The sequence below is a fragment of the Pygocentrus nattereri genome, chromosome 5, assembly GCF_015220715.1.
Source record: "Pygocentrus nattereri isolate fPygNat1 chromosome 5, fPygNat1.pri, whole genome shotgun sequence".
In the NCBI taxonomy this organism is placed as follows: Eukaryota; Metazoa; Chordata; class Actinopteri; order Characiformes; family Serrasalmidae; genus Pygocentrus; species Pygocentrus nattereri.
This window is the reverse complement of record NC_051215.1, coordinates 39,132,568-39,159,297: the sequence shown is the minus strand read 5'-3', so window position 1 is coordinate 39,159,297 and position 26,730 is coordinate 39,132,568. Positions and strand designations below refer to the sequence as shown.

The 26,730-nt window shown below is 39.6% G+C and overlaps 1 protein-coding gene and 1 long non-coding RNA gene across 12 annotated transcripts in view; one reads left to right on the top strand and one right to left on the bottom strand.

The window, feature by feature from the left end:
- Positions 1-26,374, top strand: part of ldb1a (LIM domain binding 1a) — a 31,717-nt gene extending 5,343 nt beyond the window's left edge. For 3 of the 11 annotated variants that reach the window (XM_037538752.1, XM_037538754.1, XM_037538753.1), the window contains 10 exons: positions 16,551-16,653; positions 16,812-16,856; positions 16,946-17,021; positions 17,177-17,282; positions 17,439-17,611; positions 20,236-20,358; positions 20,738-20,821; positions 22,742-22,865; positions 22,964-23,118; positions 23,747-23,977. In XM_037538752.1, the coding sequence (XP_037394649.1) occupies positions 16,551-16,653; positions 16,812-16,856; positions 16,946-17,021; positions 17,177-17,282; positions 17,439-17,611; positions 20,236-20,358; positions 20,738-20,821; positions 22,742-22,865; positions 22,964-23,118; positions 23,747-23,977 (1,220 nt within the window). Of the gene's footprint in view, positions 1-13,172; positions 13,495-16,550; positions 16,654-16,811; positions 16,857-16,945; positions 17,022-17,176; positions 17,283-17,438; positions 17,612-20,235; positions 20,359-20,737; positions 20,822-22,741; positions 22,866-22,963; positions 23,119-23,746 lie in introns of those variants that run through there. The other 8 variants (XM_017723028.2, XM_017723019.2, XM_017723004.2 and 5 more) reach the window with 8 other exon arrangements.
- Positions 2,661-14,229, bottom strand: LOC108442827. Its single transcript, XR_001859083.2, has 3 exons — positions 14,060-14,229; positions 8,714-8,795; positions 2,661-2,839 (listed from the first exon to the last, which is right to left on the bottom strand). It is a non-coding gene; the product is annotated as an uncharacterized LOC108442827 (long non-coding RNA).
- Positions 26,375-26,730: the final 356 nt, after the last annotated feature.

The window sequence follows — 26,730 nt, the reverse complement described above, 5'->3', positions numbered from 1 at the left end:
CTGAACTCAGAGCAGCGTGGAGCTCCATGCAACTACGAGCATAAGAATGAGGCACATGACGCATCTCGTCTACCTTCACTGGGATAAAGATCAGAACTCAGGCTTTGAAACGTGTGCTATCAAGGCAAGTTTAGACGGATGCACAGGTCGTCCAGTGGCATCAGCACAATACAAACAGTTTCCTCAATCGCTCCCAAGTGAGATCCTTATCTTGGTACAAGACCCAGCCATGAAAGTCTTTCTGGCAGCTCTGTGCATGAACAAGCCAACATTTTGGCGCATAACATTTGTTTAAAATCAAGTAGATTATGTTCACGAGGGTACATTTTTTATGAGTGTGGTCATGGAAATTTCCACAGCCATGTGTCCTGTCTGATTGTTCTCTTTTTTGGCTGAGGGAAGGAGGGAGGGAGAAGGGGAGAAAAAGGGGGCGAGACTGAGTGAGGCAGGGAAAAGAAGGAGAGTGGGAGAGACAGTTGTTTCATGTTGAAATGAGCTGCTTTTGTGTGGGCTCTCCCTGCATTGCTCCATAAAAGGCAGCAGCGCTCCATAAAACCTGATTGCGATATTCACCTCGGCTGGAAATACGATGCTATCTCCCACTCTTTCTTGACTCCTAGTCCCATGCCCCTCCTCCTAACACATGGCACTGTTTGAAGTCTCGTTTTGTTTACATTCCTGTGCTTATGCTCGCTGTGTGGGAGTGTGTGTATCCTGGGCTTCAGTGGCCCCCCATCCTCCTGCAGTACCACCAGACTTGGTGTCGAGTTGGTGCCCTGCACTTTAAGGTGCAATTTCTTGCTGTTTTTGTAAAGCATTTGTAGTGAAGCCTCATGTGAACTTTAAATTGGCCATATTTGATGCATTTTTCGATATAAGGGCTACTTCATCCTCCTGCATACCTATAGACATGGTGCAGCATTTGGGGCCTTGATGACTGTGGTGCATTTCTTGCTTTATTTGTACAGTGTTCCTGGTAGGATCTTCCTGGCAAACCAAAAATTAGCTTTAGTCAGTAAGCTTGGATATGAGGACATGTGAAACTACAGGTCATGTCCTTGTCACCCCTCCATGTTACATCTGCATATCTGTAAATGAAGTGCGGGCTGGGTGGCCTGCTCTTTAAGCTGCATTTGTTGAATTATTTGTACAGTATTAGTGGTTGAGACCTCAGATCGATCTTAATTTGTGCGCTTTTTGGGTATTGCTGCTGTCCAAAAAAATGCATCGCCAAAATAACTTTTTTAATATGTGATTTTTGAGTGATTTTGGTGCATTTCTATTGGTCCATTCATCATGACCTTTTCACATAATAGGAAAAGCAACTGCCCTGTTCAGGGTAGAAAAATGAAAATTTGACAATAATGTTCCCACATACCAATAGATGTAACATGGAGTAGAGTGAGTGAATCACAGTTTAGAAGAGTGCAATTTTCACATAGCAAGGGTTGCTATTTTAATGATATGCTACATTAATTAATGTTGTCTCAAACAGTTTATTATCTCAAGTGAGGAAATTTAACCTAATAACACTCATGAACTGGCACATAACATTTAGCATAGTATGGGAAGAAAAGTGCATTATGATTTCCAGTTCTCTTTTACTTTAAAAGCCTGCTGTTGTTGGTGGTAAAAATGTCCAGAGCTTAATTTATAGGTAAAATACTTGCAATTAAATCGCAAGCATAATATTGGCCAGAAAAATTGCAGATAGATATTTCCTCAAATCATTCAGCTTTTAATGTGGAGCTAAGTGCACTTTTTAATGATGTTTTACCTTATGAATTTATACAATATTAATGATGGAACCCCACTTACAAATTTCAAATCAGCATTATATGGTACATGTTTTGATATAAGAGCTTCAGCTGGCCATTCCCACCCTCCTGCATCTTTTTATGGAATATTTCCACCTTTACAGTGTTAGCGGTGGACCCAAAATTGTCCATATTCACTGTGCTTTTTTGGATACGAGGGCTTGCACTGCTCTTTCGTGTATCAGCCTTATGGAGACAACCTGGTAAAAATAGAAAGCCAGTGCTAATGCGTCTCCCTCACCGCTTGGTCCAACACACATGCTCATGCAGTGCGCTCGCTGCTGCTCTGCTCCCGCACACACAGAGCACTCGGAATCAGCGGGAGCTCTGCTACTTCATGCAGAAAGTCACATGGGCCCCCTTGATTAGAGGAAAAGCAGAGCTAAAATGGCAAGCTCACAAAGCCAAGGCTGTTTCGTGTTTCACAATGGCTGCAGCCAGGAGCCAAGAGCCAACACAGGGTGTGTGCCTGTGGAGCTGAGAGAAAACTGCCCTGATTCACTCTTTCCCTGTTGGATTGACACTGCTTGCATACTGTGCATCTGTGTGTGTGAGTGCGAGCAACACCCCCTCTTTGCCCATCCCTGAGCCTCACAGATCTGCCTCATTATGGGGAGCTCAAACAAAATGGCTTCCTGTGCTGGAAATCAGCTCCCCTTGACTCGTCAGCAGCCTCTGGCAGCAATGAGGCGAGGAAGCAGGCACTCATTATGATGTCACGTGTGTGTGATGGTGAGAGAATGTTGCATGAGAGCTGACATGTGCCAGACACACGCACACACTCCGGTACTCTGTGCATGATGCATCAACACCGTGATAGGACAAAGACTTGGGAAAACAAGATTTCAAATGGTGCTTTTATTTGATTACTCAGTCTGGTTGTTTAAATAGAAGCCTATGGGCAAATGAAATGGCAGTTGGCATCCTTGTAATCCAAAAAAGAGACTCCTTATTTTAAGGCAATGGACCTTTTATTCTTGAGCAATAAAATGTGGCAATGTCTGTCCCTCCCTGCTTGGCCCCTAAAAAGAGAACACAAGGACAGAATTGCTGGAGTGAGAAGGAAAGTACTCTGGGGGATGTGTGAGTGCTTGATTCTGGGAGTGGACATGAGTGGATGGTGTTTGAGACGCATGCCGAGTTAGAGGAAGCAGGAGTGAGCAGCTGTTTGCTTTGCACCGAGGTCAATCTCATTGCATCCTATACAGTGATCACGCTGCCTGTGTGAACCCACATGACCCTGCCGTGCCACGAGACAGCGAGACAGACACTGATGCTTATCAAAACAGTCCTCTTCACTAATACGTAGCCTACGCCTCCAAACAGGACCTGTCCAGCCAATAAAAACTTCCGTCTTATTCTCTCTTTCTCTGTACTCTTTCTCACTAACACCTTTCTTGCCCATTGTTTTCATTATTTCTGTCTCTATCTTTGTCCCTATCTCTCTCTTTCCCTCACTCCTTCTCTCTCTCTCTCTCTCTCTTTCTCTCTTTCCCTCACTCCTTCTCTCTCTCTCTCTGTGCCCCTTTTTTGTCACTCATTTTTTCTCTTTCTCATTCTTTTTCTCCCCCTCAAACAGTCTCACAAGTATCCCACTTTCTGTATTGCTCTTTTCCATCTTTTTTCTCTCTGTATCTCTTTTTTTCTGATACTCTGTCCTTCTGTCTTTATCTTCATCTTTTCTCTTGCCCTCTGTTTGTCTCCGCTCTCTCTGTCTGTCTGTCTCTCTCCCCTCTCTTTTTGTAATTGTCTCTGTTACTCCCCCTCTCTTTGCCCCTTCTCTCTCTCTCTCTCCCTCTCTAGCAGTGTAGGAACAAAAATGTCTTTTTGCTGCCAGCTTTCACTTTTGCAATTATGGCCAACAAATAACAAGCTTGCATGATGACTGTGATATGAATATTAGGGAACACTCTGTACGTATTTGCAAAAAGCCATTAGAGAATTGAATTATTACCAGTGACAGATGTTGTATTTTCCTTAGCATATTACACTCCGCATTGATTTCTTGTTTGCATTCAGATTCAGTATTTCTCTTCCTGGTCTCTGCTGTTTGACACTCTATCTAAGATGTTGTGAAGTGTTTTCCAACAAAATAAACTTGCCCCACTGAGCAGGGTACACAAGGTGCGCTGTGTACACAATCTGTTTGTTTAGTGTGGATAGTAGGATGCAACTCGGCTTGATTCTGTTGCTTTTTTCACAGTAGAACTGCGTAAGCCCATAGTGACATACACACAAACAGGTCAGTAGAAAATACAAACCAGCTAGAACTAGATAAGGTCATCTCTGGCAGTAAAGTTCTGATGTAGCAGAAGCACAATGTTTTGAAGAATGTTCCATTATTTTAGGACAAGCATTTAATTAGGACAATTAATTTAATAAGCATTTAATATTTGAAGATACTAAAACAAAAAATTCAGCAGTGACATACAACCTGCATATAATGTAAACTTCACAGTATGAAAATAAAACCAGAATGCAGTCATTAATAAATTCTATTTGACCTGCAAAAACATGATATTTACTGTTTTTAATATATGCTCATTCCAAATATGATGCCTGCAACATGTTCCAAATACTTGGGACAGATGCATGTTTACAAGGTGTTACTTTTCCTTTTACCAATGCTTAATGATCATTTGAAAACAGAAGATGCAGAATGGTCCAGTTTTAAAAGCACATTTTTTTGCCATTCTTTCATTATAAACATCTTCAAAAGGCTATGCAGCTGTATGGACTCTTCATTGTCATATTTTTTACTTTTTAATGTGCTATGTGTTTTCAGTGTGAGACAGGTCTGGACTGCAGGCTAACCCCCACACTCTGATTACTTAGCCATGCCATTGTAATACATGCAGAGTTCGGCTTGGCATTGTCATGTTGAGATAAGCATGGATGTCCCTGAAGTTGTCTAGAATGTTGTCTAGAAAGCAGCAAACGTTGATCCAAAATGTGTATCTTTCAGCATTAATGGTGCCTCCAAAAATGTGAAAGTTACCCATGTAATGAGCACTAATACACCCCCTATACCATGACAAACCCTTACTGTTGAACTTTAGATGATCTCTTTCATCTTTGGTATGTAGAACACATCCATTTCTCTATAAACTGAAAGGTTGACTCATAAGACCACAATACAAGTTTATACTGTAATTCAGTCCTTTTAAAATGAGAATGAGGCTAGAAAAGGCATTTGTACATACATTATATTTCCAAAAGTATTCAGTCACCATCCAAATCATTGAATTCACGTGTTCCATTCACTTCCATGGTCACAGGTGTATAAAATGAAGCTCCTAGGCATGCAGACCGCTTCTACAAACATTTGTGATAGAATGGGCCACTCTCAGGAGCTCAGTGAATTCCAGCATGGTTCTGTGATCGGATGCCATCTGTCCAGTCATTAAATTTCCTCGCTACTAAATTCCACAGGCAACTGTCAGCGGTATTATAACAAAGTGGAAGCGATTGGGAATGACAGCAACTTAGCCATGAAGTGATAGGCCATGTAAAATGACAGAGCGGGGGTCAGCAGATGCTGAGGCACATAGTGCACAGAGGTTGCCAACTTTCTGCAGAGTGAATCACTACAGACCTCCAAACGTCATGTGGCCTTTGCTCAAGAACAGTGTGTGGAGAACTTCATGGAATGGGTTTCCATGGCTGAGCAGATGCATCCAAGCTTTATATCACCAGGCGCAAGTGTCGAATGCAGTAGTGTAAAGCGCGGCCACTGGACTCTAGAGCAGTCAGATGTGTTCTCTGGAGTGATTGCCAGGTGGTTGCCAGGAGAATGGTACTTGTCTAACTACATTGTGCCAAGTATAAAATTTGGTGCAGGGGGCACTATGGTATGGGGTTGTTTTTCAGGATTTTCAGGATTGTTTTTCAGAGCAGAACTTGGAAGTGGGTAAGTGCAGCGCCCAGACAGTCTGTGGCGGCACATAACAAAAACACAACTGGTTGAGCTAGTAATCTGACCGGCAGTCTCTGAATTAAAGCCAGGTTAGGTCAGAAGTCACAACCCAAATATTAAGACGAGCCATTTTGTCCTTTCAACAAAAATCAAACCACCTTGGGAGCCCCAACATTTAGTCCAGTATGTCTCAGTGTGCGCTGGTGTCCTTGTATAGGCTAAAAAATTATGAACGAAAACACTTTGCTTTGCTCTGCTTTAACCTTTAGCTTAGCTATAGCTGCTTTCTTCCCATCTCTGCCAGAAAACTTTTCCTCAGAAGTAGAGCAGCTTATTGTAAAATGTCTCTCATCGTTCGGCTGTTACGAGGCTGAAGTCGCTTATTATTCTCCAGCTTCTTGTTCACATTTTTCCATTCCACCTTAAATTCTGACTTGAGCACCAAATGTAAATGCTGCACCTTTTTAGTGTTTGACAGTCTCTCGTTGCAGATTTAATGTTCCAGGAAACCAACTAAGGTGCTTATAAATGCGAATACATCCATTCGTCTCCAAATGTTCATCTTAGCTAAATCTCTCCCTTTGCCTTTTTGTTCATTACTAGCCAGGAGAGATTGTGTTGCTAAGTGACCTGCAGTCTGCACGCCAGTTCGTTGAGAAACAGGGCTTTCGCGCTGTGTTGTGCACGTCCCATCTCGCAGATATTTTACTGACACAGTGACCCCTGACTCTCTAAAGAAAACGGGCAGGACGGCTGAAACGTGCTGCGTGGACATCCATTATCAATAGATTTCATAGATGAGTGGCAGCAGCATCTAATGTGCTCCAAACAAAAGCAGGGAATGAGAGTCTTCCAGTTCACTTGCCACTTCACTTCCATTTGTTTTATTAATAAAATATATTATTGGAAGTAAATTCATTATAGGTCATTACAAATACTTTTAAAGTACCTACTCATCCAACAGTGAGAAAAAAAGAGACCCTGTATAGAAAAAAAGATGCATCAAGATGCATCGATAATCGTTTTATAATCGCATTGCGGCCCTCTGAATCATAATCAAATCAAATCGTGAGGTGCCAAGAGATTCCCACCCCTACTCCCAACTTTGTGGGAACAGTTTGGGGGTGGCCCATTCCTGTTCCAACATGACTGCGCACCAGTGCACAAAGCAAGGTCCATAAAGACATGAATGAGCGAGTTTAGTGTGGAAGAACTTGACTGGCTTGCACAGAGTCCTGATCTCAACCCGATAGAACACCTTTGGGATGAATTGGAGTGGAGACTGTGAGCCAGGCCTTCTCCACTAACATCAGTGTCTGACCTTACAAATGCACTTCTGGAAGAATGGTCAAAAATTCCCATAAGCACACTACTTCCCAGAAGAGTTGAAGCCGTTATAGCTGCAAAGGGTGGGCTGACATCATATTAAACACTATTGATTAAGAATAGGATCTCACTCAAGTTTAAACACGTGTGAAAGTAGATGACCGAATACTTTTGGAATTCTGGTGTAGTACAGTCAAACTTGTTTTTCTGAGTACAGCAATGAGCAGTGTTTTTTGATAAGTTTGTCAAAGTATTCCTGAGCCAGTGTGGTGATCTGCGTCTCAGAGGCATGTTGGTTCTTAATGCAGTGCCCTCATTCAAGACATTGAAGGCATTCAGTTGTGGTTTTTGGCCTTGCCTTTTACGAACACAGATTCCTTAAATATTTTGATGAAAAAAAATATCTTGTCTTTGTATTGTTTTTGTTTAAATACAGATCAGTTTAGACTTACAAATCACTGCTTTCTTTTTTGCATTTGAACTCTTTGGAATGGAGGTTTGTAATAAAATAAATTTATTGTATAGTTTTTGAAACCTACCAAAATCTGTTGCAGTAAGCATTGTGGATAATTTTATATATTTTTGCCATATTACCCACCCTTTTCCAGCAGTGAACTATACTAGATCTCATCTTCTGTGATGAATTATGGTTTAATTTAATAGAGAGACATGTCTGAAGCTAGGTCAGTTGGGGGTTGAAAGGCTTCTGGCTCTAAATGAGATGATGGCTTGTCTCAGCACTTCTCTAAAGTAGGGTTTCAGCTTACTTCAGCGCTGTATAGCCACAGGAAGCACAAAGTAAATGGCACATAAGATGTCTCCAATTAAGAGAGAGAAGAGACTGTACATGTCTCTGAGTACCTAAACCACATGGTCATTTGACCCAGATTTGGCTCTTGTCTTAGTGGAGATATTAGATAAATGTTTTATAGCTTTGGGATCTATCAACTTACAGAGTAATTGCATTGGTCATGGAGCAAAAAAATGAGCTGCCCATTTCTGTCAACCTAGCCTGATCTTTTTACTATACCTGCACTTGCTATACTGATTTTGAGTGATTGAAACATTTATCTGTCTTTAATTGTGAACAAGTGTAATTTTCTATAGACTATTATCACTGTAAGCAAATCAGACTGCTCTTAGTACTTGTGAACATGACCATAACTAGCTAAGAGGACACTGAAGTCTGGACCTCAGTAGTTTTAGAAAATTTTTCTCATGTATCTTCATTCATGAGATTTTATATGAAACAGCGCCATTCTGAAAATTGCAGTAGCCTCCATGAGCACTCAAAGGCCTATCCAGTTAAATGGGAAGATAATATTTACTAAACTGCATTTTTAAGATTAAATAAAATTTGATTTGTTTTCTGTGAGTGCTGTCGCTGTGATATGGCCAGTGTTAGTAGGTGGTTGCTATGGTATATTTGGTGGTTGCTTAGGGGGTGGCTAGGCAGTTGCTGTGGTATCCCAGGTGGTTGTTAGGGGGTTGCTGTGGTAACCCACGTGATTAGTAGGGTGTTGCTAATGGATTTGTATCATTGTGACAAATGGGTACACAAGCATTTGCCCCATTATTCCCAAGGAAAAAAATGTCACTTAACGTTAAATGTACAAAAATTGCATGTCCAATTGAAAAAGCTGTATATACGTACGTCATTCCCAATCAGACCGAACGTTTTGGAGTTGTAATGGTTTCGATGTCTTGAATACTGCAGGATGAAACCGGACAAAAATCTGGCAATAAAATAAGAAGACGATAAAGATAAAGGAATAGTATAAATCAGATAATGATTGTAAAATGAAGCCCATTGTTTATTTGGAGCAAAATATATAGTGGAGACAATGTAGTGTGTTACCTACTCATAACATAGTACAATATGAGAAGGTTCACTGTTAACTAACATATAGTGTAATTCAGAAGTCAGCAGGTACATTTGGCTATGTTATGCCTTGTTAACTGTATGAGTATCTTCATTAGACTGAGTTTGGTGGGGACATATATTTATAAAGTATTTTTAAAGAATGCTTTTCAGTAATCTGTGAGGACAGAGAAGGAAAAGAGCAATAGAGACTGGCATAGTAACTGACAGATGGTGAGAGGTAAATGAAAAAAATACATGTAACTATCAACTGACTTAATATATATATAGGTTTCAGTGTGTATTTTCAGTTGAAACTAAATGGGTTAATAAATACTTAGATGATTAAATAAATTAGGCACGGTAACTATAGTTTGTGGAACCAGTAATAGTAGTTTATGGAAGACTGGATTATGGGAAAGGAATTAATGAAAGGAAAAGGCACATAACAAATATGAATGGGTCAAAAAGGAGTGATGATTTAGTTTTAAAAAAAAGCTAAAGGAGAAACTTGCAGCTGGTGTAAAACATATATCCTGCAGTTAATTCAGTCACTGTGTGATGTAGGTCACCTTCCTGCAAAGTAGACCTCACTAAATTTCTGGTCCTGGTTATGGCCCCGTTTGCAAAGGTTAATGTAAAAAAGTGACGTGTTGTGCATCTGTAAGACCACAAGAGGACACTATTTAACTTCACAGTAAAAAGCCTGTGACAAAGCCTTTGTGATAATCTTCTAGTTTTGCTTGATATCCTTTTGCTGTGTGATCATGACTGGCTGTGATCATCTTCACACAATGTAAGGGACAGCTAGTATTTTCAAATTTCAGGTTACTATATAAATCTTGAATATGGAATGATGGTAAGTGTAGTTTACTCCTAAAATGTTAAGTGCTTAAGTCATGGTTAGGCAAAAAGTAAAATAAATACATAAAGCTAAAACTACTTCATGAGACCTGCATGCATTTGCAGTCCCATTGAACAGGAACCACAGTCTTTATCACATGGCATGAAGGTGCTGTAGCAATGACTGAAGCATCCTGGATCAGAGCTGAGCATGTAGGCAGTGAATTTGTACTGCAGTCACTCCTCTGTTGTAGTTAGTATGGCCCTCACATCCCGCGTCTGTCACCAGAGCATTATCGCGCTCTGCCAGGCATGTAGCTGTGAGCGGCTGGCCAGGGTGAGGAGAGGAGAGGAGCTGCTTCTGCATTTTGGGGCTGCTGAGATGCACCATATCAAAGAGCCCCTGAAGCTCAGAGAGGAAAGCACAGGCATCATCAGAGGGAGGAAGATTTTGTCAGCCACGGCCTGGTGGTGTACAGTTTTTCCCCACGGCAGCATCGCTTATTCAAAGCAGAAGATTCAAACCGAGAACAAAATTGTAGCAGATGAAGAACTTTCTTAATTCACCAGGAAACTGTGCACTGTTAGAACCGTCACTGCTGTTTCTCTACAAACAAGAGTGAAATATTTCTTGCCAGGGATCTTGGATGGGGAGAATAGCTTTAAAATAGTTAATTGCTCTTGGACAGTTAAAATGACCTGTTTTGACAAGGACAGATGGGCATATTCACAGGGTGGAGTCAGGTTTGTTTATTCAGATCACCCATTTCAGATGAAAGGCTATGTCTTCAAGGTTTATTCTAATAGAACTTAGTGAAGTGGAAGAGACCTTACATACTCCCAGATTTTTAATCCAACGGTTAGTAAGAGGAACACTTTGTTTGCACTATGGCTGTGTGCTAACAGTGGACTTTTCTGGACCCTTTAGGCATTTGCTTTCAAATTATATTATATAATAAATATGTAGAAGATTGAATAAATGTGGTCCAACATAGTCTGAAATATACTTCTTAATTTTGCACTGGAGCTATGGGGTTAATGTAGCTAAGAAAAACAGACCCATACATCCCACCTGCAAACTACTTGCATTAGTCTTCACACACTTGTCTCATGTCAAGTTGTTAAGTAAACTCAAATAAACCTCATGTGGTATGATGTAAGGATAAAAACAATACAAAATTCATACTTAAGGAGGGTTGATAAACTTTTTAGCTAAGCAACATAGTTTTGTCTATTTTGAAAAATGACAGTGTAAGAAACCATATAAGCAAGTTATTACTTAACAACACAATGCAATTTTGAAGCAAGCATGTGACGATTTAGACATGTTAATGAAGCAAACACCTGGCACCAAACATGTCTTGGCTGATTCACTACAGTAGCTGTAAAAGTTTACAAGAAAGCAGTTTTTCTTGTTCAGTGCTGCTTTTGAAACCTTGAGTATCAGCCGAGGCTTATACAGTTCTGAAATGATTTCTTTAAAAACTAAAAAGGCAAAAGTTAAAAGTTATAAAAGGCCCATATAATGGAGAGCAGGCTTTCTCTCACTTTTTTGAATAAAGAAATTTCAATTAATGTGTAAACATTGTTAAAGTTTCAAAATGTGCCATTCACTAGCCAGTCCATATATGGAAGCTGTACTGCAGAAACAACATGTTTTGGCTGAACTCTTTGACCCACTCATTTACATATATACATCTATTCTGCCAACAAGAGTTTAGCCAGTGAAGTCCTAATGAATGTTTCAGCTATGAGTGCTTTTTGAATGAGGCACAATACAGGGCAGTCAGTCAGAAAAGAGCTAATCTGTCTATATCAGAAACAAACATAGCCTGTTGCATTCTGAGGGATAAAGAGATGTAGGGCCTTCCAAACTGAAGCCTTTACAATAAATACTTAAATAAACAATGTATATGAAAAGTGAGATTAAACAGTAGCTCACGTTCTAGTTTATCAGCAATGCCAGTTTTTTCTTTTTTGTTTCTTTTGTCTTTTCATTACTTCTCTTTCTTGCTTTAAGCCAAAGTGAGTCATAATGCAGAACAAGATATTTTCCTACACATATAAGGGGAAAAACATCAAGACGAATAAAAACAGCAATAGCAACAAAATCAGTCATAAAATAAAATGCTTGAGAACACATAACAACATATGTATTTTTTCATTTATTTAGATAATTGAACATGTTCAATGGTTAGTCCTTCATCTAATGCTTATATCAGCTTTGGATTGCCCCAAGAATTTGAACCACCTCTGGCCTTGTTGTCCCACTCTGTGGTCAGTAATCCTTTTCTGATCTCAAGGAAAAAAATAGCCTCAATTGAAGCACTTCACTCGTGATAAATATCTAAAAGGAGTCTATCTTGCTCAAACTAATCAAACACTTTACTACCTCACAGAAAGAAATACACAGCTAATAACATCACATCACACAATGTGAGTATGTGCTATTTCAGGCTAGATTTGCTGTAGTGTTGTTTTGGATTCATTCTTCTTTTCCCCTCAAATATCTGGCCAAATACATATACCTATCGGATAATCATATGCCTTTGTAGTAAAAGAAAAATTATGTACATTTTGTTTTTTTCGCTGGACTGTCGCTTCAAAATCTTGTCTTTACAAGAAAGACTTCAGTCTTCATAGTTGCATTGCCAGTAGATGGGGCTGCTGCTCTGGAGTGCTTCTCTCACTGTGAGTGGAGACTGAAGGCATATCACGAAGTGCATAACCCATCACACAGGCTCCCATGTGATCTGCAGCCAGTCAGGAATTATCGGCTGACCAGCTGTCCTGTGGCCACAAATGTTCAATTAGGAGCAATGTAGAGACTGTGGGCTGCTGTTCTAACATGATAACTGATGCTGATGGTGGGAGTTGTATGTTAGTGTAATACTGTCAAGCAGCCTCTCTAAAATAGAAGTTAACCCACAGTAAACGTGAAGATGTGATAAGATTTAAATGGTCAGCATTATTATTAAGAATTTGACGGCTTGGGTGTCACTCTATGTGCACTTGCACATTACATGGTTTATGCATTTGTGATGGTGCATAGATTGCAGTGTTATTACTTTAGTTTGTCCTAGCGGTAATGTAAATTCATGATAGCAGAATGAGATCCGGGATGTACATCAGATAACAGCTTACTATCACATTTAACTGTGATAATGTCTGGTATGCATTTGGGCCCATGATAAAGCAGTGACCACTCATCACAGACGTAGAGCAAATGAAGACAAATACCATGCATACTAAGTGCCGCCTTCTCGATATTTCTCTTTTCTCTGGGGCTTTATGGGAGAACTACAAAGCTGTTAATCCAAGCTGCAGATATAAAGTGTAGCAGAGGGAGGGCCGTGCGCGGTGCTGCTGAACGCTTACCGGGGGGAGGGGTGGGTTTTAGCTTGGAGGGAATGCAAAGGACTTGATGCACAAGAAGAGCAAGGGGGTGTTGGGGTGAAGCGCACAGAGAGCGCCTACATGCTATTGTTCGTGCCCTGTGTAAGGAACAAAGAGGGCTTGCTTGCATAGGCTCTTTGCTTTTCTGTTTATGGTCTGCCAAGAAGGCCTTCCCTGTTTTGCTCCTGTAAATCGGTAGAGGAGTGGATAAAGTAATTCCCTGCGCCATGGGCTTTTAAGATGGTTGTTACTATGTTCCAGTTCTCCGGGCTCAAGGGTCTGTGAGTGATCGGGCTTGGAGAGCCGCAGGAGCGTAAAACCTTCTTCCTGGACAGGTACGTTAGCGTTACGGCTTGGCTAACCGCCTGGAGCTAGCGGACCGTGTTCGCTGTGTTTCGAGACCGTTTCGTCTTAAGATTGCCCAAGTGTGATTCACATAAGATACAATGGCAACAGAGAACCACCTTAAGGGACCCTGTGTTGTTTTAGTTTTATGAAACCGTGCGAACCTAAATCTGGGGAAGGCCTGAAGTAGGCCGTCTGAGAGAGCAGGATGGCTAAGCTAAGTTGGGTTAGCTAGGTTAGGCTATCGAGGTTTAAAAGCTCAGCAGGAGAATTTTACAAAGCTTGTTTTCAACGCCCCTCCGTGTTGTTTAGCATATTTGCAGATACACAAATAAGTATGGAAAAAAGTAAACGGTTCTTGCTTTATTGAGCTAAAGGGATGCTGCTTGCTGAAGTGAGAATCCCTGGCTTGTTTTAAGTCTACTCACATTTAAAGGTTTCTGTGCTACCAAAAACAAATCTGACGTCTGAAGGTGCATGGATGGTTTTTCCCTCTTAGCGGTCCTTGTAAAGCATAGTAAGATCTCATTATAACAGCTAAGGATTTGCATGTACCTTCCATTTTGTTAGCGGTCCAGACCAGTGTTGAGCTGTAGTTACCGCTGAACTGCCCGTTCCTTTAAAACAGCCATGAGTGCTACAGCCCAGACAAAAGAACGTGCTCTTTTGAAGTTGCAGTGTTGTACCAGTGTGTTAGTGTTATAGGTTGTCTCCCACTTGGTAATTAATGGCCTGTATTCACCACTCATCCTCTTAGTGTCTATTCTTCCAATAATAGAGTTGTTGTCAGACATTGTACCAGAGCCAGCACATTTCTGAGGCGTTACTTATTTCCAGTCAAGAACATGAGGATAGACTGTATTTGAAATTGCTCTGTTTGACACTGTTCCTGTCATCTGATTCAGTAAAGATGTCTGGACAAGTTGCAGTTTGGTATGTTTGTGTCTTGTATGTTATGTTGTGCAACACAATGGTGTCATTTAGGCTGCACAAGAACATAAAATACAGTTCCTGAAGAAAAGTGAACCCCTGTCAGTGAATGAGTGTTTTTTTTAAAGGACCCATATCCTACATTTTTATCTGTCTATCTATCTATGGACATGTCATATGTTTGTGGAGGGTTATCTACTTTTTAAAAATGTTCATTTTAAGCATTACAGTTTTCCTACCTGTGTCTTGTTATTACACGGTTTAAGAGTGATCTATGTAAACAGTCTCTGTTCTCTGTTCTGATTGGCTGCCCTATTTTGTCCTTTAATGTCCAATAAATTAAAATCTGGCTGGTACTGCAGCTTAGTTTCCATATAGTTCACTTGGACTGGGGAGGGAATGTGGATTTTGAAACATTAACATTCTTTTTTTTTTTTTTTTTGTAATTTAAATTTTTATTTAAACACAATCAAAAGCTTGTATGGTACATTATATAGAATCATATAGAAAACAAAGGGAAGGAAGGCCAGTCATCAAAAAGACACATTGTTCAAGGCTTAGGTGGTCCCTGTCAATAGGATTTGAGAAAAAAAATACACAGACATACAAATTGTACAAACACCAATAATTCAGTAATAATTAAGTGAAATAATAAGGTATGCACACACCTCTTAGTTCTAGTCTCTTAACCATATTGTTAGTTAGAAGTGAGATGATCCATGAGATAATCCCAAATTCTCAGGAACATTAACATTCTTCATTTAGTGCATTAAAAAAATAGAGAATAGATTTTTTTTATGATATGGATAATTTTCTCCTCATTTACAGGTTGTCTTCACTGTATATTAGCCAAAACCTGTTTTGTTGTGGTTAGCCTCACTCTTAGTGGTTTTGGGGGTGTTTGGTGTGGTTAGTAGTGTAACAACAAAGCAAGCAATTGATTAGGCTGTGTAGTTGAATAGCTATGATTCCTAAAGGTCTTTTAAAGACCGGCATAGTAAAATGAGAGAGGGATTATGTGGTTGATGTTTGCATGCAGTCAGAGAAGGCCAGTGGGGGATGGGTAAAGGGTACGTCTACCTCCTAACACACCATTACCTGCTTATAGTTTAGTTGGGTGGAAGGTGCAAAATAAGGTGCTGCTTTTATTTTTCATTCATTCATTTAAGCATGTTGCACTTGCCTATCTCCACACGAGGATGGACATCATATTGTGTACTGTGAGTGGTTACGGGCTGTGTAATGGCATTCACAGATGTGCATTGATTGGTTTTGTGAACAAAACTAAAATAACCAGATTATGGAGCTTGGCTCAGCTGTTGTTGAAGAGAACTGCCCAATTTCAGTTTTTTGAATCTGGTCCAGTTTGTTTGAGGTCAACATTTTAAATAAGGTTTAACAATTGATGTCAGATTACATGTGTTTGGACACTCCTTCAGTAGAGCACTGTTTTTCCTCTCACTTCTGCTGCAAAGTCTGACTAAAAGACTGTAGACTCTGCTGATATATTTTGGTGTTTTATTCTTCTGTCTATGAATTTAAACTTTTATTGTAAGTTTGGTGTTCTTAGTGCATCACTGTGGTTTGTGAAATAATGATTTGCAAGCCGTAGCTTTACAAGCAAGAGTTAATCGTAACGGAGTAAGTGGGGGATGGGCTGTATGTAGAGTAAGCGGGAGAGAGACCCAGTGTGGTGGTCACATGATGTCTGAATGCAGAAAAAGGGGCATTTCATTTTTGCAGGTCTCACATGCAAATTCTGTGTTTCTACATCCTTATATAACCTGTTTTGAGACCAAAACAACTGAAAAGTCTGAATTATACATTACATGGCTAAGTCACACAGTAAAGAAAAAGGCCAGTCAATGAGGACTGCTTAAATTCCAAGAAAAATTAAATGCTTTGTTAATGTAGGTCAGGCAGTAAGAACTGCCTTTGTGTAATTGGACATAATGATAAATTAACAAGTAGACAAATATTCATTTGTAAAGTTTAACTGGAAAAAAGAGAGTTTCTTATCCATTAATCACAAATGGCAGCAACGTGTAGATGTGCTCATTTACCACTCTGTGTGTATTTGTCACGTACTTAGATTGGATTTTCTCTTGTTTTGCAGGCTGTTCGTCCAAGTCGTTCAAGCTGTACTCCCCAAAGGAGCCTCCCAACGGTAGTGCCTTCCCCCCTTTTCACCCTGGCACAATGCTGGACAGAGATGTGGGGTAAAGCACGCTTTTCTGATCAAATTCATGTAGTACATGACACAGTTCTTCAGTCTTTTAATTATTCTTTGGCTGTTTTATCTTACAGGAGTCATATGAATTAAAATAGCCTTTAGATATTTTCCTAGTCATTGTCTACCATGTTGCTTAAATTGCAGACCGACACCAATGTATCCCCCCTCATATATGGAGCCTGGGATAGGGTGAGTTTGACATGCAGTTATGCAGCTGCCATTTATTAATTTGAATACAATTTCTCTCCGTTATATTGATGATCTTTGTCTCGTCACAGGAGGCACACACCGTATGGAAATCAAACAGACTACAGGATATTTGAACTCAATAAACGACTACAGAACTGGACAGAGGTAAGAGACTGTTGTTCCAGTAAAAGTTTTGCTGATAATATGACCGAAGTATTTGCTGTCAATAGTAAATTTATTTTTTTAAAAACATGACTAAATTAGTGTCTTTTTTTTTTTTTTCTTTTCTTTTCTTTTCTTTTCCCCTTTTATCACCTCAGCAGGACTGTGACAATCTGTGGTGGGATGCATTCACTACAGAGTTTTTTGAAGATGATGCAATGTTGACCATCACATTTTGTTTGGAAGACGGACCCAAACGATACAGTAAGATATCCGAAGTCAGACTTTGTTATCCTTTAGGTTACCTCTAGTACCCTGCGCTATATATTGATTATAGACTATGTGTACTATTCTGTCTTGGGACTGTCCTCAGCGATATTTTGAGTCAAGTCTGTAAGTAAAACTTTGTTGTGTTTGTAGCCATTGGTCGGACGTTGATCCCTCGCTACTTTAGGAGTATATTTGAGGGTGGAGCCACTGAGCTCTTCTACGTACTGAAGCATCCCAAGGAGTCCTTTCACAGCAACTTCGTCTCGCTCGACTGTGATCAGTGCACCATGGTCACACAGAACGGCAAGCCCATGTTCACGCAGGTACTTTCCTTCTTTGGATGAGTGGGTGTTCTGTTGAAGATCTGTTGAAATTTATGACCCTGGAAGTTGCTAGATATGAAGTCTAAGGACTAGAGATGGCACAATGCTGCTTTTTCTTTTGTGAAACCAGTGCTGAAAACAGCTTAAACACTCTTCTATGGGAGGAATTACATCAACAACAATATGCAACAAAAGTCATTTAAAAATGTATCTAAACACTGTCAGGGTTTTGTGTCTTGTTGATTTTCTGAATGAAAATAAGCATCCTAACCCATCCTTTACAGGGAACAACATAAATTTGCAGAAGGACCATATTTTCTGCACAGTTTCTGCTCATTTGCTGAGTTTAACATATTGGGGGAAAAAATAAAACATTGAAAATGTCATAACAGAAAATGTGGCCTATGAAAATGTTAAATTTTGTATTCCAGTATGTTATTCAGCAAATAAAGTAATTGTGTACTGACATATGCAGAACGGTGTTCTCTGGAGTGAAGTGTATGTATCTGCACTTATTAAATAAAATAAAACATTTAATTTGTTTGTATATTTAACTGCTTCTTAACAGTCCACTATACAGAAATATCCAGCCAACTTCCAGAAACTGACCACTGATGAAAGGCTAGAGCTGCTGGTCCTGGAGATCTACTATCATGCACAGCTTAGTTCCAACTCTAATCAAACACACCTGATCCAAATAATGAGCGTTTTCAGGGGCATGAGTGCCAGGTGTGTTGGATCTGAACTCATGAGGGTGGTAGATCACCAGGACCAGGATTGAGCACCCCTGGGCTCGAGGATGCCACAACTTTTAAAAAGTCAAACACAGTGAAAAGACTGTACATGGTGTACATAGCTCGGGTTTCTCTTCATTCACACACAAATCTTTTGTCTTTTACTAAAGAAAGGCAAATTGGGGGCAGTCATGGGCTGGAGGTTAGGGAGCTGGCCCTGTGACCGGAAGGTTGCTGGTTCAATCCCAGGGCCGATAGCACATGACTGAGGTGTCCTTGAGCAAGACATCTAACCCCCAGTTGCTTCCTGGGCGCCTTGGATAGGGCTGCCCACAGCTCCGGGCAAGTGTGCTCACTGCCCCCTAGTGTGTGTGTCTATTCACTAGTGTGTATGTGGTGTTTCACTTCACGGATGGGTTAAATGCGGAGGTGGAATTTCCCCGTTTGTGGGATTAATAAAGTATCACTTAAAGAGATTAGTTTGTAGGGCTAGATAGGGAAACAATACTGTCATGTCATGACATCACATCACCTTATCATGTCATCACCTGTCATGACATCACCTTAAAGTATATATAAATATGATTTTCAGTCTGTTTTTATAGCATGTGAAACATAAATACGAACACATGGCATATTTGAGTCTCTATGATTGTATGGTTCTGTAAAAGGATTTTTCTGAAGTGTTAAATCTGTGTAAAGTGTCAGTGATTAAAGTTTCAGTGAAGTTAGTCCTGACTCCTTACATGCTACAAAGATGCATCCTTTATTATAACAAAATACTAGAACCAATGAGGTTTAAGCACTTGAAGGGGAATTCCACTTTTTCCCCAAAAACTGCAGCCTGATTCAGATACAAATGGTCATTCAGAGTATTTTTAATATGAAATGGTTCATTGTTGACAAATTTGCCAACTTGTGAAGGCTACAACACAAATGTAACGTTTTAATTAATTATCATTTAATTAATTCATTATAAACAATCATTGAACCCATACATATCTGAGCTTTTATATGTAATGCTGATAATCTGAAAAAAGTTTTATTTAGGATCTGTTTTGCCTTAGATTGTCCTGCATTTATGCCTAAACCATGAATGGATATTTTTTTTTTATGAAAATTTGTTTTAGCCCAAAATCTTCAGAAAACAGTGTCTCAGACATTGTACGCATGGTAATATGGCAATATTTATACTTATTATGGTTAAATTATGTCTCAGTACTTCAACGTATGCTTTTCCGAGCATATTGTTTAAATTGTCACTACTTAAACACTTTCAGACTGCATATTTGATTATAAAGAGAACATTATTACTCTTGTAACTGGATTTACTGCCGTGCAGGATTTGAAATGTTGAATGTAAGTGTTTTTTTTTTTTTTTTTTTTTTTTTTTTTTTTTTTTTTTTTTTTTTTTAAATAATGTGGCACTTTTTTCTAAAATATATCGTGACATATTGTGTATTGTGAAAACTTGTCATATTACATTTTTGCTATACAATGTATCTGTAACCAGTTAATGTATTAGCTTTTTGTGAGAAACTTTCTAGAGGCATTAAACCCTTCAGTTTCCACTGTGAAAAGTACTGACTCTATATTAGAGCATTTAACATCAAACCACTCTGAATGACTTCGTTTACAACATAACCATTTATTGAAGAATTGGAGTTCCCATTTAAGCAGTTGATGAATTGAAATTGCCTTTGTTAGTGTGGTGTTTGAGATGTATCTGTACTTGTTTTGTTCTTCCAATGGTGTTACGATAATGCTATTGATGAATTTCTGCATATGTACAGAAATTTTCAGCTTTGATAAAGCAGCTTTCACTTTGTCAATTTTTTGATTGCTTTACAGGTAGAATTGTTTAATCTTTTAACACTTGAATCTGTACAGGTTTGTGTAGAAGGAAGGCTGTATCTGGAGTTCATGTTTGATGACATGATGCGCATAAAGACGTGGCACTTCAGCATCAGACAGCACCGTGAAGTTGTACCACGCAGCATACTGGCCATGCATGTGAGTGAGCTGCAAGTGTTTTTATCACCATTTAAATGAGGAAGAGGCTTATTTGTTTTGGGCCAAAGACTGTCTGAAACTTTACCGCTCTTTGCCTAGGTAAATGTTATTACCTGGGTTGTTTTGGTTGTGTGTGTGTGTGTGTGTGTGTGTGTGTGTGTGTGTGTGTGTATTGGTAGTGTTTTTACGTCTTGCCCTGTAATTTTTTTTCCCTGCTGAAAGCTTCGTAGCATAATGGATTGCATGTTGGCTGTCCCGCTGATTTGCATTTTTTCCACATAAAATTTTCTCATACAGGCTAGAGCTTGTCTCTGATCATATCAGTCATATTATGCGTGTGCTGGGTAAAATAAACTTTAAAAATGTGTGCTCTTAACAGGCCCAGGACCCTCAGATGCTTGATCAGCTTTCAAAAAACATCACAAGATGTGGGTTATCCAATTCAACGTTAAACTACCTCCGAGTAAGTATGTCATCTGAGCAGCCCTGTTGTGTTTGACCGCTAATTTACAACCCAAATTCCAATGAAGTTGGGACGTTGTCTGAAACATAAATAGAAACAGAAAATGATGATTTGCAAATCCTTTGCAACCTATATTCAATTGAATACACTACACAGAGAAGATATTTAATGTTCAAACAGATAAACATTATTGTTTTTTGCAAATATTCACTCATTTTGAATTTGCCTGCAACACATTCCAAAGAACTTTGGACAGGGGCAACAAAAGACTGGGAATGTTGAGGAATGCTCAAACACCTGTTTGGAACATTCCAAAGGTGAACAAATAAATTGGAAACAGGTGAGTGAACAGTTTAAGAACAATGTTTCTCAACATGCAAGTGCAAGGAATTTAGGGATTTCATCATCTACAGTCCATAATATCATCAAAAGATTCAGAGAATCTGGAGAAATCTCTGCAATTAAGCGGCAAGGCAGAAAACCAACATTCAATGCCGGTGACCATTGATCCCTCAGGCGGCACTGCATTAAAAACCAACATCATTCTGTAACGGATATTACCACATGGGCTCAGGAACACTTCAAAAAACCATTGTCAGTGAACACAGTTCGTCACTCCATCTACAAGTGTAAGCTAAAACTCTGCCATGCAAAGCGAAAGCCAGATATCAGCAACACCCAGAAACGCCGCCGGCTTCTCTGGGCCCGAACTCATCTGAGATGGACTGACGCAAAGTGGAAAAGTGTCATGTGGTCTGACGAGTCCACATTTCAAATTGTTTTTGGAAATCATGGACTTTGTGTCCTCTGGACCAAAGAGGAAAAGGCCTGTCTGGATTGTTATCAGCGCAAAGTTCAAAAGCCAGCATCTCTGAGGGTATGGTGGTGTGTTAGTGCCCATGGCATGGGTAACTTGCACATCTGTGAACGCACCATTAATACTGAAAGGTACATACAGGTTTTGGAGCAACATGTGCTGCCATCCAAGCAACGTCTTTTTCAGGGACGTCCCTGCTTATTGCAGCAAGACAATGCCAAGCCACATTCTGCACATGTTACAACAGCGTGGCTTCATAGTAAAAGAGCGCGGGTACTAGACTGGCCTGCCTGCAGTCCAGACCTGTCTCCCATTGAAAATGTGTGGCGCATTATGAAGCGCAAAATACGACAACGAAGACCCCGGACTGTTGAGCAACTGAAGTTGTACATGAAGCAAGAATGGGAAAGAATTTCACCTACAAAGCTTCAACAATTACTGTCCTCAGTTCCCAAATGCTTATCGAGTGTTGTTAAAAGGAAAGGTGATGTAACACCGTGGTAAACATGCCCCTGTCCCAACTTCTTTGGAACGTGTTGCAAGCATCAAATTCAAAATAAGTGAATATTTTCAAAAAACAAAGTTTATCAGTTTGAACATTAAATATCTTGTCTTTGTAGTGTATAAAGCACATTTAAAATCAATGTTGACAAAAGTGGTGCACAGTACCGTACAAGAAAACTACTAAATAGCAAATGTAAAGAATAGGATAATGTGGCAAAATATTTCAGTAGTGGTAAAGTAATGAAAGTAGAATAACACAACTCCACACAGAAAATAAAACCATAAACTCAGACTGAGCTATGCACCTGAGAAAACAAATGCCTATTTAACCGAAATTTTAAAATGTCGATATTATACAACCAGTCAAATAGTGATCAGGCTTGGTGCTATGGATTTGACCGAAAGATAAATGTCTTCTGTGTACTATGTATAAGCTAATATAGAGATGTCGTGACTTCAGCACAAAAGTCTTTTGCATTTCTTCTCTTTGTGTATGCTTTGGTGTCTTTACAGTTTCACCTTTTAAACAGGTCAACATTCATAAACATGTTTTGTCTGATGATGCTGGATTTAGTATGGCTTATGTGTTCTCTCCTTAGCTTTGTGTAATCCTGGAGCCCATGCAGGAGCTGATGTCCAGACATAAGACATATAGCCTCAGTCCCCGAGACTGCTTAAAGACCTGTTTATTTCAGAAATGGCAAAGGATGGTTGCTCCACCAGGTAATGGCCTTGAAAATAACTCCTTCTCCTGTACCTTTATTTGTGGTTTTAATGTTTAATGTTTAATATTTTTGACTGATATGTTGTTGTCCCTGTAGCTGAGCCAGCAAGACAAGCACCTAACAAGAGGCGGAAAAGAAAGATGTCAGGTGGCAGCACCGTGAGTGCTGGTGGTGGCAATAACAACAACAGCAACAGCAACAGCAAAAAGAAGAGTCCAGCCAGCAGCTTTGCGCTCTCCAGCCAGGTACCTGTAAGCATCTCATTTTGATTTCCCTTATGCAAACCTATAGGTAATGGGCAGCACATGCATGGGTGGTGGGACTGAGAGCTTTGCATGAAAGAGAGAATGGAAGCTTTCAAAGAGAGACAGACCCGACATAGACAAGTGGACATGATCCAATGCTGGGCAGTCCCTGGTCCTTCAGGGCCGCAGGTCTGTGGGTTTTCTGTGCCTTTTGTCAGTCGGTCAGAGCCTGTTTTGTGTAGGGTGAATTTTGAGCTCCAGAAACAGCCAATGACAGAGACCCGAGGTGGAATTGAACCCATGCCGCACTAAAGGATCAGGGATGCCCACCGCTGATCTTTTCTCAAAGATAGGTTTACCCAGCCCGAGAGGTTGAAGGCCACAGCAGAATATGATTCCCAACGACTAAACCTTGCATTGGATTGCAAGTAGTAGCCATTCCTGCTGCTTTAAAGCTCTCTGTGGCTGGTGAACTGCGCTGGCTTCTTGATTACAGTGGGCGCACATGGCTTTAGCTGTGAGGGCTTGGTACCCTCTGAAGTTGCTGTGAGGATGGATGGTGCAGTTCCCTCCACTCCTCGAACACCCCCCGTGTTGTGGGGATAATGTTTGCGCCCCTTCCTGTCCCCTGCAGGATGTGATGGTGGTGGGTGAGCCCACTCTGATGGGAGGGGAGTTCGGGTACGAGGATGAGCGACTGATCACACGGCTCGAGAACACGCAGTTTGATGCAGCCAATGGCATCGATGACGAGGACAGTTTCACCAACTCTCCAGCCCTGGGCAACAACAGCCCCTGGAACAACAAAGCTCCCTCCAGCCAGGAGAGCAAGAGCGACAACCCCACCTCACAGTCAGCCCAGTAGACTACTGCACTCACTATGGAGGGCTAGGGAAAAGCATGCAGGCGATAGAGGGAGTTCGAAATAAACGTCTTTTGCTCAGAATGGCGCTCGCATTGTAGTTCTTTAAGCCGGCCTCCCTGTCGTAGTGTTCCGCACAGAGGAATCCTAACTGGCCAGACTCTGTTCTTCAGCGTGTGAAATTGTGCTATTTGCAAATTGCTGTAGGATTTGCATTTAATATTTGAAATATTGTTTTATTTCACTGAAATGATCTCAATGTGCATTTGTGCTGGAGAGAAACTAGTTTTCCCACTCTGGGGGGAAAAAAAATCAGTGTCTGGTCTATTTTGGGTTCTCTGAGCAGAGTTAGTGAAGGCAGCCATGTCTGTGGGTTCTTGTTCCAACCTCGGGTCTCTGTGTGTGCTGTGCTTGACAACGCATGGCGGTTTCTGTTGTGCTCATTTCAAAGGGAAGGGTTCTTTTTCATTTATCTGGTGATAACCATTGTGCGCACCTCAAATTTAAACCAGCTCCTTCTTATTTGATTTCTTTTTATTTTAAACAAAAAAGAAAAACCTGAATTATTTGTTTTGTAGGACCTGGTTGGAACAAAAACCTGTACAGTTCCAGAGCTTGAGGACCGGAGTTGAGAACCACTACGTAAAGTCTTTAAAAATAAATAAATAAATAAAATAAAAAGTGTAAACCTTGATGGTACAGGAGTACTGGTCATGCTCAGTATGGTCATATGCAGAAGTTGCCTGCCATGAAGCCAGGCTCAAGAGAGGTGTTTTATTGTTTTTTTTGTTTGTTTGTTTATTATTATTATTATTATTATTATTTTTAAACATTTTTTTTTTGTTTTTATTTTTATATCAATTTGTAAGGAGAAAATTATAAGCAAGTTAAAACACCCTGAATATCCTTTGCACTGTTGTCACTGTATTCTCGATCTATTTTTCTTACAAAAGTATAGTACATTTTGTTCTTTTTATCTTTCCCTGTTAAAACATTGAATTTGATTTAATCTGCAACTGGAGAATGGTAGAGATTTATATATATATATATATATAAATGATTTTTATTATTATTATTATTATTATTATTATTATTATGCTTTACATGTTTGAGACGCAAGTTGACTTCTTGTTAAATGTATGCTAAAATTAGTTTGATCATGGCATGTGTGTCTGGAAACTGCATGTTTCAGACATTAGCTATTTCCACTGTAAGTCTCAATCTCTCTGAGGTACAACTCATTAGAGTAATCATAGCGGAAGGTACATCACTCCATATGTCTGTACCCATACTTTAAGCTGGGAGTTGGTAATGGCTATGTTTTTAGTCTTTTCAAGGATGTTGTCGACTCAAAACCTCTAGAAAACTTCATGACGCTGACCAAATGTTCTCAAATGCAAAGCATATTGCCTCTTTCTCATTAGTAAATACTCATGTTATGTAATTACTTTAGTCTCCCAAGATTTTTTTTTTCTTTTAATTTTCAGATGCTACAAACCAAGAAGCTATGAGCAAGATACTTTATCTCAGCCCTTGTGTATTTGTTTCTATGAAGAGTTCCTTTCATATTTTTGTTTGTGTATTTGTGCTGTATATTTAAGACTGTAGCTAAGTTCTGTATAAGTGTAATTGTATTTACTCTTCTTTAGAGCATCCCTACGGACTTGCAGTTTAATGTTAAGAAAGAAACCCCCACAAAAACCTAACCATGCTTTGTAAAAAAATTTTGTTTTATTTTATTAATAGATGCATCAACCATAGACACAGTTCAGGTGGTAGATTATAGTTTTATTTCAATGTACAATGTATTTATTATTATTTTTTTAATTTCGGTTTTGCCATCAAGTCTGGGTAAAATACATATGTACGATATGTCAATCTTTGGCCAAATTCTCAGTAGAGAAATTTGATGCTGCCTTTTTGTCTTTTCTCTTTCTCATTTATGACATCATTTCAATCTGATTTGAAGTGTGACCTGTAAGACAAAGATTTCATCAATGTTGTTGTTTGGACTTTGTCACACTGTATTTAAAACCAGTCCTGTAGATTTTTAAACTCCCCGTAACACAAGCCATACTAGGTTTAAACACCAGGTGGCGTTCTGCATTGGGGCCCCAGGTCTAATGGGGAAAGAAAAATAATAATAAATTCTTGCTAATCCAGCCAAGTATTCTGCCCAATTGTGTGGCAATTTTATATAAATCTTACACGTTGTTCAGCTACTTCTCTCAGACAGTCCAGTGTTGGTTTGGGATTATTCACCAAATCGAAAGGGGAAGCCCCTTTGTGTTCTTGTAGAGCCCCTTTGATAGTGGCTGTTTGATAAGTATATTTTTTTCTAGTGTCCGCAATTGACGATTCATGTATGGTATTAATAAAATGAATTTTCACTTAAACTGATGTTTTCTTTCCATGTGAATTTTTTCCTTATCATAAATCTGGAACTTGTTTTGGCTGGTCGTTTGACAGTAACTGTGGGGGTTGCATATGCGGTTCCAGCTGCACTCCTGAGTGGATAAGTGATGAAGTCAGTGTGTTTACAGGTACAAAGGTTAAAGCTTTATGAGTAAGATGAGTGTAGTGCAGTTTACTGGCCAGAAACAGAAGGTGCATTTGTAACAATTAGCATTTGTAAGGCTTTAATTTTTCTAAAAAAAAAAAAAAAAAAACTAAATAAATATTCACTTTGCTTAAAGAATTTGCTCTTAGGCTGTAAGCAAATTCTAGGTGATGGCCATCTGCTTTATTTATACAGA